The sequence below is a fragment of the Littorina saxatilis genome, linkage group LG7 (genome assembly GCF_037325665.1).
Source record: "Littorina saxatilis isolate snail1 linkage group LG7, US_GU_Lsax_2.0, whole genome shotgun sequence".
Lineage (NCBI taxonomy): Eukaryota > Metazoa > Mollusca > Gastropoda > Littorinimorpha > Littorinidae > Littorina > Littorina saxatilis.
Genome location: NC_090251.1, coordinates 28,082,551 through 28,095,230, shown reverse-complemented (window position 1 = coordinate 28,095,230; position 12,680 = coordinate 28,082,551). Strand labels below are relative to the sequence as shown.

The 12,680-nt window shown below is 43.9% G+C and overlaps 2 protein-coding genes across 2 annotated transcripts; both read right to left on the bottom strand.

Moving 5' to 3' along the window:
* Nucleotides 1–256: 256 nt before the first annotated feature.
* LOC138971084 (expansin-YoaJ-like) lies at nucleotides 257–1,631 on the bottom strand. The gene has a single exon (XM_070343684.1). It carries the CDS (start codon nucleotides 1,258–1,260, stop codon nucleotides 439–441), a length of 822 nt encoding a protein of 273 aa, XP_070199785.1. The 5' UTR covers nucleotides 1,261–1,631; the 3' UTR covers nucleotides 257–438.
* Nucleotides 1,369–5,088, bottom strand: LOC138971083 (expansin-like protein 3). Its single transcript, XM_070343683.1, has 2 exons — nucleotides 3,986–5,088; nucleotides 1,369–1,447 (listed from the first exon to the last, which is right to left on the bottom strand). The coding sequence occupies exon 1, from the start codon at nucleotides 4,894–4,896 to the stop codon at nucleotides 3,994–3,996; it is 903 nt and encodes a 300-aa protein (XP_070199784.1). The 5' UTR covers nucleotides 4,897–5,088; the 3' UTR covers nucleotides 1,369–1,447; nucleotides 3,986–3,993.
* Between the last annotated feature and the right edge of the window lie 7,592 nt (nucleotides 5,089–12,680).

Here is a 12,680-nt window from a genome sequence, read left to right as displayed (position 1 = left end):
ACATACATACATACATACATACATACATACATACATACAAACATACATAGGCGCGCGCACGCACGGATCTCTCTCTCTCTCTCTCTCTCTCTCTCTCTCTCTCTCTCTCTCTCTCTCTCTCTCTCTCCTGAACACACACACACACACACACACACACACAAACACACACACACACACACACACACACACACACATACACAGAAACACACACACACACACACACACACACACACACACTGACACATACACGCACACACACTGTTCTTTTTCCGTATGCATCTTGATTACAAAGAATACACACATTGATGCATTTCTTACTTCGCGTTTTGTCTCTCGCAAGCTCAACTGTTAATATTTCTCTCTGTCTCTCGGAGCTCTTTGCTGTTAACATGTTACGTCAATTGCTTAGAATTTAAGACGTTGGTTATTTTAATTGCGTTACGCGTTTGGAAGCGACGAAACAAGAGGGAACTGGACTTTGAGCTTCCCCTCCATCACCACTTGATTTTCCAGCTTGGGAATGATGTCATTCACGACAGCCCCGGTGATTGAGGTCAGACGGACAGGGACATCGCCAGCAGGGTTGAATACGGCCGATCCTACCCAGTGTCCATCCTTGCTCAGTTTCATCTGCGTCCACTGTCCGTTCTTGGCCTGTACCTCCACAACCTTGCAGGGTACTCTGGTGTTTCTGACTTGCAGCTTGAGGTAAAAAGCGTTGGAGCCTTGCAGCCAGTACTGTATGAAGGTGTTTCCCACGGGACACTGAACCGCCTGGATCTTTATGTCCCAACGCCCGTCCCCGTCCTCGGCTAGGTCGATGTCGCCAGCTTTGCATTCGGGACACAGGTCCTTGACGAAGATGATGAAGTCTCCTTTGATATGATCTGAGCCTAAGCCTTTGCCTTCTGCTTTCAACCTGAAGCACATGCCACAGGCAGCGGAGTTCATGAACTGCTCAGAGTTCAGGGCGACAAGGTATTTGGCGTTTCGAGCGGCGGGGGGGAGGTTGGTTTTGGAGATCTGGCACGTTCCTTCCCCTTTGCTGCCGTAGTACGTGCCATCCCCGTCGTACCAATGCTGGTAGAGGCTAACGGCTTGCACTGCTGGCCCTGCGTTGTTCTCATTGTTTTTCGTAGCGTAGAAGTAGATAACGAGACCGATGATGGTCACGAAGACAACAAAAAAGACGACGATGGAAGCAATTACTATTCTTCTGTCATTGAACACGTTAGCCGATGAGAGGAAAGGCATTGCCATTGGTGATCTTCACGATCTAGCAGCAATTCGCACTCTCTTCTACTACGCTACTTGAAATGATAGCAGGCACTAAAATGGTAACTAATCACTCCTTCTTCCGTTTGTCTTCCAGAAGTGTTCAGCAAAGTCCCAATTTGATAATTTCTTTCATCACTTTGCGAAGTTCACGTGCAATGTGCGGCCATCACTGTAAATAGAAAGGATGACGCACAGTTGTGACGAAAGTGCAAAAGGCGCGTCAGTACTTACGTCACAGTTGCGCGAGAGAAGTTCTTTGCCCCCAGAAAGGATTTTTTTTTAAATTCTTGACAGTAAAGACGAATTGACAAAGTGAGAAAAAGTCACGACTTGGAGAATTGAATTAACAGACAAAGGTTTGTAGGGGGACAATGAACTTCCGGTCAAAAACACGTGGACAAAACACGTGGAAGCTTCACTACACAATGGATTGCTTCGCAGGACTGATCATGCGGTAGGTATCGTTCACTGCACCAACACTATCATAATAAAACTACAAGGTAGGGGAAGGGCTCCTAATATGGACCGGCTCCTAATATGGACCACCTCCAGTCCTGACAAACTAACGGCGCTAGAGCGCTCAAAAAAGTTCTATTCGCTGTATTCACCCTTTCTGGATAACTTGCACATGTATGTCAAAACAGTTGCAGAAACACAAATCTCAAAACCGTTAGGCTTTTTCTCTTTTTTTCACTTTTGGCAGCGTTCACTCTAAATATGCCGCCTAAAACGGACTCGTTTCTGTCCACAGCCAAAGCTTTTATCACACAAAACCTGCTATATATGACAGCTAAGACCGTATTTGTTACATTTTAGCAGTGTTGACCCCGAGTTTCTACTGCAAACAAAAAATAATAGCAACATCTCAAAGTATGTGCGAGTCCCCTAATATGGACCACCTTCATCAAATCGAAGAAAATAAAAGCTAAAGGCTATTTTCATTAATTCATTAAGAAGCTTGCTGGAAATAACCCATAACTAGCCCTCGAGATTTAAAAAAAATGCAACAAAAAGTCTTCTTTTCGTGGAAGTTGATAATTTCACTTATTTTCACTCTGTTTTTGATAAGCTTCTTTAGTTTCCTGGTGTGCTTCAAATAATGCTCTTATCAACCCGAAACAGATAAATCTATAGCATATTTTAATTAGGCTGACTTGTACACCAAATTGTATCATGTTATTCAGGGCCGGACTAGGCTAAGAGGAGGGGGGGGGGGTTGCCAGTGGTGGTTCAGAGGGATGTTCCCCCTGGGGGTCAGGGGGCGAAGCCCCCTGAAGCTGATGGGTAGGTCATATTCTGAGATAGGAAAATGGTCGCTCCTTGCATGAAACGGCATAAAATAAACAATAATAAAAAATCTTTTAAATAAGTGAGGTACATGTTTAGGCTAGGGGGGGGGGGGGGGGGAAGGTTGCGCAACCCCCATAACCCCCCCGGTAGTCCGGCCCTGTTATTTTGAAATATAGGGGGCTTTTTACAGTGATTCGTGAAGGCCGCTTCACTGGTCCATATTAGGCGCCCAGGCTCCTAATATGGACCCTTTGTGATTTTTTCTGTATTTAATTTTTGCTGAATGTCTATCAAAGCTATTTCACTCTAATTAGGCCTAACGGTTAACCTAAGAGAGAAGGACCACCAAACACAAAATGAAACTTCTTCGCAAGAAAACAAGCTAGTTATTAGCATAAAACAAAAAGTGGTCCATATTAGGAGCACTTCCCCTATAACACTCAGCTTCGAGCCTTGTTTGTTCTATGAGTCACTTCCGGAGAAGAAGAAACATTTCGAGATGCTTTGCCTCTTCCTACAGCCTGTGTAAGGTAAAATAAATCAAGTTGAATGATTGTTTTTAACTTGATGTACCTTTAATTTTCAGCTGCCGTCCGCCGCAGGTTGTTTTTAACCATAATTTGTAGGAACATTCGTTTGCGAAACGCTGCTGGGGTTTGTCGGAAAGAAAGACTCACCGGACCGAATACGCATACTAGCGCTGATAGGTCCCAAAAAAATGTAAATATTACATAGCGAAGGTATCCGGTTATTTACAAATGAGCGCATCGGACTACAATCTCCTCGGACATGCAATCGCATTGACGAACCCGTGATTAGGCAAACAAAAAAAATAGGTGTGGTTACGGTAACATAGCCCAAAAAAATAGGGTAGGAAGGCAGGCAATCTCTTCTTTTTTTTTTAACTTGTTTTTCTAATGTGTACAAATTAAACCTACTTGACAGGGAAATAAGTGTGCGACTCGGGCGCTTTCGCTTTCATTGCGTTTTCTGCACTCGTTTTCTTGTGTATTTTTTTTTACAAATGTAATAAAAAGTTATAGGGTCGGCCCCTAAAAATAGGGTAGGTCGGGTTACCGTAACCACACCTATTTTTTTTTTAGGCCTAAGTGGTGTGCCGGCGTGTGGTCGCACAGAATACGGGTTTAAAACATGCGGCGGACATGCAGCTAAACATAAAAGGTACAGATAATTAGAACATCCATTTATCTGGTATTTCTAAAGTTACAAAGGTCCTCGACATTGGCAATTCTTTTTTTTTTTGCATCTTTTTTTTCTGAAGTAAGTGGAGCAAGACTCGAAGGCTCTTGGGTCTGCTGTTTCTACTGGAAGAGTTTTTAGAACCAACACGTCTCTCGGAGCTCTTTGCTGTTAAAATGTTACATCAATTGCTTTGAACTTAAGACATTGGCTTTACCAATTGCGTTACGCGTATGGAAGCGACGAAACAATAGGGAACTGCACTCTGAGTTTTCCCTCCATCACCACTTGATTGTCCAGCTTGGGAATGATGTCATTCACGACAGCCCCGGTGATTGAGGTCAGACGGACAGGGACATCGCCAGCAGGGTTGAATGCGGCCGACCCTTCCCAGTGTCCATCCTTGCTCAGTTTCATCTGCGTCCACTGTCCGTTCTTGGCCTGTACCTCCACCTTATTGCAGGGTACTCTGGTGTTTCTGACTTGCAGCTTGAGGTAAAAAGCGTTGGAGCCTTGCAGCCAGTATTCTATGAAGGTATTCCCCACGGGACACTGGACCGCCTGGATACTTATGTCCCAACGTCCGTCACCGTCCTCGGCTAGGTCGATGTCGCCAGCTGTGCATTCGGGACACAGGTCCTTGACGAAGATGATGAAGTCTCCCTTGATGGGATCTGAGCCCAAGCCTGTGCCGTTTGCTTTCAACCTGAAGCACATGCCACAGGCAGCGGAGTTCATGAACTGCTCAGAGTTCAAGGCGACAAGGTATTTGGTATTTCGAGCGGCGGTCGGGAGGTTGGTTTTGGAGATCTGGCACGTTCCTTCCCCTTCGCTGCCGTAGTACGTGCCATCGCCGTCGTACCACTGCCGGTAAAGGCTTACTGCTGGCCCTGCTGCCAAATCTGCCCTTATGGTGGCACCGGCAATTGGAGATAAGCTGTTCGTTTGGGGAGACGATGTGCTGGATGTAACACCTGATGGGTTCCCCTCGTTTTCCTCATTGTTTTTCGTAGTGTAGAAATAGATAACGAGACCGATGATGGTCAGGAAGACTACAAAGATGACGACGATGGTAGCAATTAATATTCGTCTGTCATTGAACACGTTACCCGTTCTGATGAAAGGCATTGATGATCTTCACGATCTAGCAGCAATTCGCATTCGCATGCCTTCTACCATGCTACTTAATAGGAAGGCAGGCACTGAAGATTGTAACTAATCACTCATTTGTCCGTTTGTCTTCCAGAAGTCTTCAGCAGAGTCCCAATTTGATGATTTATTTCATCACTTTGCAAAGTGCGGTCATGCTGCAAAAAAAGAGAATGCAGAGACTGCAGTTGTGACGAAGTTGCCAAATGCGCATCATTGATTACGTCAGAGCTGCGCGAGAGAAGAGTTCTTTGTCCCCAGAAAAGATTCTTGATAGGGCCAAAAAAAAAAAAAGGTCTGTTTACGGTAACATAGGCAAAAAAAATAGGGTCGGTAGGTCGGGATTTTTTTATTTTTTTTATTTTTTTTTTCCAAAAAACCATATTTTTACGTTATTTTGCCAAAAAAACAAGATTTTTTTTTTTTTTTCCCCCAAATGCCAAAAAAAAGTCTAGGGTCGCGCGAAAAAACTAGGGTCGGTCGGGTTACCGTAAACAGACCTATTTTTTTTTTTGGCCTAGTGAAATTTTGGCATAACCAACAGGAGGGTAGGGGTAGATTGCTTATGTTTTCAGTATGTCTTTTCCTCATACTCTCTGTGACTTCCAGTTCAAATAGATGTGCAACGCCAAGGCACTGCATACCCCCAGCGAAAGACAAACCTCTCTCTCTCTCTCTCTCTCTCTCTCTCTCTCTCTCTCTCTCTCTCTCTCTCTCTCTCTCTCTCTCTCTCTCAATCACACACGAACACACACACACACACACACACACACACACACACACACACACACACACACACACACACACACACACACACACACATCCCAAGTTACACACGTACACACATACACACTCACTCACACGCACTCACTCACTCTCTCACACACACTTTGTCACGTTTCAATATATCACTTAAGGTGATTATGAAACGGTTAGTTACTACTAACTAACTAACCACACCACGATCCACTCTCGCAGTCATACAATTTAATAGAGACAACAAAAGTATAAGTTTCAGACGCCTGTTTATGTAAAAAACTCGCCACCTCCCTCGAGACTTCACTCAAAATATGTTCTTTTACGTTCACAAAACGTAAAAAACCCGTGGTCACTGACAAAATGCCAGTTAGACTATAGAAAATTATAGTAACACGCTGATCCCGTGTAAAGATAAGAGAATACGACTGTTCTGCTCCAAAAGTGCTAGTTCATGCAGGTGTCACACACCCCACGTCGTCACTACTCGAGTATAATCACAGATAGCAAAAATAACAACGGTGGTCAACGGGGTGCAAAGACATGGTGCACTTAGCTTTCTTTGGCCACTGGGTGGACGGCCTGTAATTAGTCTTTTTAGCCTCCACAACTGCTCCGTCGAATGAAGTGCTGGTTAGCGTGGTGACGAAGCAGGGAACTGTGGAGGCATCAGGCGCCGCACCCAGTCGCTGGTTAGCTGGTTAGCCGGTTCGCTGGTTAGCCGGTGTGCTGGTTAGCCGGTGTGCCGGTTAGCGTGGTCCCGCAGAAGGCAGCCGAACAGTAGTTAGGAAAAGGCTGCAAACAGAAAGCATCGGTGCACTAAACATGTCAGCTACCCCTCACCCTCCACCTTTAAACATGTCATCTTTACATATCTCATCGAGCACGTGGGCCTGCACAAAATGGACTTTTCACAACAACAAAACAGCCGTTTTCCGTCCTTCTCTCCCTATCTGCAAAAACCATATACAGATTAGTATTTTAGCGTCACAGAGAGCAAATTATGCGCTAACCTGGAAAGAACAACAGAGAGTATTTCATTCCACAAACACAGGCTCGTCAACAGCGTTAAATAATGATTTATTACCTCAAACAGCCTATGAATGTAGCACTCTCATGGAAGCAAAACCCGCTTCCTCCCTGGAATGGCCTCTGTTCGTCAACAGTGACAACAACATCCAAAAAACCCCTTGCCGAATACTTATGCGAAGACTATCGCACGGCGAAGGAAAATTTGACGACTCGTCCTCAGCAAAACATGTGGCAGTGAGAAGGTGATAACTCGCTGAAGTTCCCCTAGAGTGCCGAATATTCTATCCGGTGAAATCCATCATACTCTAGAAACCGTCGTATTCGATCCTTTTTCTTCTGCCGCTGAGTGTCAAGTGCGCCGTCCTTGTGTCTCTCACAGACCACCTAGCCAATAACACGTGACTGACCTTGTCACATATCAAGTTCAGCTATCCACAATTCTGCCTCGCAAAGCAGAATTACCCCCGAAAAATCCGTGCGCCAAAAATCCGTGCTCTGCGCTGTCAGCAAAACTCTGCCGCATAGCCCCGACTCACGCACAGGCGCTTTCAGTCGCAATTGACCAAGAGAAGGCACCCCACTGAGTGACACTTTCTTGGTCTATGTCACTAGATCGTGACACACTTCATACACACAAAACACACCCCCATACGCACATATAAACAAACACACATACACACACATACACTTACGCACACGTACAAACACACACCCACCCACCCACTCTCTCTCTCTCTCTCTCTCTTTTTCTCTCTTATACAAACAGACACACACCCATACAAACAGACACACACCCACACACACACACACACACACACACACACATTTACATAGGCTCGCATGTACGCACGCACACACCCGCAGACACACACACACACACACACACACACACACACACACACACACTCACACATTGACTCACACAAATCTCATACACACAAAACACACACTCATACGCACATACACGGTTGGGCAAGTGGTAAGGCGTCCGCCCCGTGATCGGGAGGTCGTGGGTTAGAACCCAGGCCGGATCATACCTAAGACTTAAAAATTGGCAATCTAGTGGCTGCTCCGCCTGGCGTCTGGCATTATGGGGTTAGTGCATGCTAGGACTGGTTGGTCCGGTGTCAGAATAATGTGACTGGGTGAGACATGAAGCCTGTGCTGCGACTTCTGCCTTGTGTGTGGCGCACTTTATATCTCAAAGCAGCACCGCCCTGATAATTATGGCCCTTCGTGGTCGGCTGGGCGTTAAGCAAACAAACAAATACGCACATAGACAGACGGACACACACACCTTTACAAACAAACACATATACACACTCATACACACACAAACATACACACAAACTCATGCACACACACATTCACACACACACACACTCTTTCTCCCTCTCTCTCAGTCTTTCTTACACACACACACACACACACACACACACACACACACACACACACACACACACACACACACACACACGTCACACACGCACACATACACACACTCACTCACACGCACTCACTCACTCTCTCACAAAAACTTCATAGCCACAAAACACACACCCATACGCACATATGGACAGACGGACATACACACCTTTACAAACAAACACACATACACGCACACACATACACTTATGCACACACACACACCACACACACACTCACACACATACACGAGTACAGACTCATGCACGCGTGCGCACACACACACACACAAACACACACACCCCACACACACACACGAGTACAGACTCATACACGCGTGCGCACACACACGAGTACAGACTCATGCACGCGTGCGCACACACACACACACACACACAAATACACACACACACACACACACACACTCACACACACACACACACGAGTACAGACTCATGCACGCGTGCGCACACACACACACACACACACACACACACACAACTACACACACACACACACACACCACACACACACTCACACACACACGAGTACAGACTCATGCACGCGTGCGCGCACACACACACACACACACACACACACACACACACACACACACACAAACAGTAACACTAACACATGTGCACAAAATGAACACAAACACACACACCGCGCGAGAGAGAAAGACTACAGGGAGGCATGACGTCATGATGCAATAATTGACGTCAAAGACTTTTGACCGTGACGTAATCTTCTCACGCGAGCTTTATCCATAGTCTTGAACAACCACACACAAATAGACTTGGAAAGTACAGAATTTCTACCCGTCCAAAGCGGCCTTGGGTGGCGTTTGCTGAAAAAATGGGGGCGCCAATTTTACCCACCGTATTTTTGTTAGTATGGTCCCAATTTTTGGTGAACTTCCATCTCCAACTGTAGCCCATAATCGGGCACAACGAATCCTTCTTTATCATGTATTATCGGTGTGAACATTTCTCAAGTCGATTACAGTATGTGGGATACCTCCAGCTTCGCTGGGATAAGCTTACAATGTTTCATTAACAAACATTTATATTCTCTTTTGTTTTTATTCTGGAAATTTGGAACGTGGCAGTTTGACTGTTTTTTGATACATACAAATAAAGGTTTTAGAAGGTGTGTATTTTCTTCAGCTTTAGAGCCCATGGGGCTTTGAAGCTAACTAAAGACGACTTACTATCTCACAGGTAAGATAATTCACGCAGACAACAAACCCATTCTTACACATTGAATACAGCCGAATGCGACATCCAGAAGGCAACAAGTTAATGTCGACGGGCGCTGTGGCGGGGTGGTAAGACGTCGGCCTCTTAATCAGAAGGTCGAGGGTTCGAATCCCGGCCGCGGCCGCCTGGTGGGTTAAGTGTGGAGATTTTTCCGATCTCCCAGGTCAATTTATGTGCAGACCTGCTAGTGGCTTACCCCCCTTCGTGTGTACACGCAAGCACAAGACCAAGTGCGCACGGAAAAGATCCTGTAATCCATGCCAGAGTTCGGCGGGTTACAGAAACACGAAAATACCCAGCATGCTTCCTCCGAAAGCGGCGTATGGCTACCTTAATGGCGGGGTAAAAACGGTCATACACGTAAAATTCCACTCGTGTAAAAACACGGGTGTACGTGGGAGTTTCAGCCCACGAACGCAGAAGAAGAAGAAGAAGAATGTCGACAGCCGCTCTGGATTTGTTTAACCTTTTGCACTCTTTGTTTGCAAAAATCTGTCGAATCGTAACGTCGGAGGGGTGAACCCATCATCACCTAGGTAACGGTAAGCGCATGGTAAAGACTCTGTGTGGCATCTAGAAAGGACAAGCAAGTACGGGATCCACACTAACTTAGTGAATAGCGATTGTGACAGTTGATACGGGGTTCGAATTGACAAGTATCATTAAAGTAAACACAATTTTAACAAGGGCATAAAGACGAATTTACAGAGTATCAAAAAGAATAGAAAACAAGTCGCGTAAGGCGAAAATACAATATTTAGTCAAGTAGCTGTCGAACTCACAGAATGAAACTGAACGCAATGCCATTTTTCAGCAAGACCGTATACTCGTAGCATCGTCAGTCCACCGCTCATGGCAAAGGCAGTGAAATTGACAAGAAGAGCGGGGTAGTAGTTGCGCTGAGAAGGATAGCACGCTTTTCTGTACCTCTCTTCGTTTTAACTTTCTGAGCCTGTTTTTAATCCAAACATATCATATCTATATGTTTTTGGAATCAGGAACCGACAAGGAATAAGATGAAAGTGTTTTTAAATTGATTTCAACAATTTAATTTTGATAATAATTTTTATATATTTAATTTTCAGAGCTTGTTTTTAATCCGAATATAACATATTTATATGTTTTTGGAATCAGCAAATGATGGAAAATAAGATAAACGTAAATTTGGATCGTTTTATAAAAGAAATATTTTTTTTACAATTTTCAGATTTTTAATGACCAAAGTCATTAATTAATTTTTAAGCCACCAAGCTGAAATGCAATACCGAAGTCCGGGCTTCGTCGAAGATTACTTGACCAAAATTTCAACCAATTTGGTTGAAAAATGAGGGCGTGACAGTGCCGCCTCAACTTTCACGAAAAGCCGGATATGACGTCATCAAAGACATTTATCAAAAAAATGAAAAAAACGTATGGGGATATCAATCCCAGAAACTCTCATGTCAAATTTCATAAAGATCGGTTCAGTAGTTTGGTCTGAATCGCTCTACACGCACGCACACACACACACACACACACACACACATACACACACACATACACACACACATACACCACGACCCTCGTTTCGATTCCCCCTCGATGTTAAAATATTTAGTCAAAACTTGACTAAATATAAAAAGGATTGGTGTAATTCTCACATATGCACAGTCGGTATTTCGCCAAACGGAAAGTCTAAGGCGCTGTTAGACATAGAGCACAACAACAAAACGAATTAATTTGTGATTATCGAAGACATGAACAAAGATACCATATGAAGCTGCAACGCAGTGTACAAAGAAAGTTCACACTTACACAAAACCCATTTGAAGCACACAAACTAGGCATACAAAATAGACAACCAAAGAAAGCTTTTCGCATTTAGGGCAAATCTTGATTGCATTTTTTTTCTCGAAATAAAACTTTTATCAGATAAAAGGTTTATATTTTACAACAACAACAAAAAGTATGCTCCGTATCGATTGAAAATTGGATTTCCCTTTCTTGAGCTAGTAAATGTCACGTCGGAGGCCGATAGAAACTCATATTAGGCTGCTGACCGAGATTATGTGACTGCGTGCGTTCAATCGAGTGAAATAAGAAGAATTCTAACCAAAGTGAATCAAAACAAACATTTTATTTGTATTTTTGACCAAAATATGACATAATTATAGACAAAGATGCCCAACCAAAATACTCGACAGCTTCTTCGGTCTCATAGAACGCCTGTCTCGATTTGTGCAAAATATCACACTTGGGTCAACAATACAAATAATGAGTATGGTCAGCAGAAACCACCGACTCTGCAAAGGAATGTGGTAGGTTGCAACTTTAAGGTGCATGACCAAAAGGTAGTATGTAAGTGCATGGACAGATCCTAATGGTCTACATGAGAAGGGGTATCTTTAAGTCTATAGTCATGTTTGGTATGTGTGTGTGTGTGTGTGTGTGTGTGTGTGTGTGTGTGTGTGTGTGTGTGTGTGTGTGTGTGTGTTTTGGGGGGCGATTTTGTAGAATCTGTATAAAATCAAATACACACCATTCAGACTCTCATCGGTGTCAACATCAATGTGTGCATGCATTCGCACGTTACAGGTCACAGCGAATGTCTCAGGACTTGGAAAACACGATTACACGCAACAATAAAAATAAAATAAAACGAACAGGAAAAAGAAGAAAAGAATGGGTAGCACCACAGGAGCGTGTATCAAATCGCCGGTCGATCATTATTTACAGTCTACTACTACTCATATACTACTACTATATACTAGTAGTAGTATATGAGTAGTAGTAGACTGTAAATAATGATCGATCGGCGATTTGATACAAGCTCCTGTGGTAGCACGATTCTGTTGCTGCAGGATATCCCCAGGGATAGCAGCTAGCTGCTTGAAAAACCTTGAACAAATTCCCCAAGGACAATAAGGCCAAACAGAAATATATGTTGGTTTAGGGTAACCCGACCGACCCTATTTTATCCCGACGACCCTAAACCTTTTTTTCATTTTTCAAAAAAACAAACACATTTTGGCACATTTTACAAACAATACTGAGACTAAGGGAAGTAACCTCCTTTAACTCAACTAAATCTTTAAAACAATTTTTTTTTAAAAGCCGACCTACCCACCCTATTTTTTTTGGTCTCGTTACCCAAAACCAACATATATTTTTGTTTGGTCTAAGATATACCAAATACCAATACTAAAATACCTAACCACGTTTCCTGTACATCTACTTTTCTCACCATCAGAGCAGCAATATGTACTATATTCCTTTCTGTGTTGGCCATCTTTGAAATCACCGCATAAT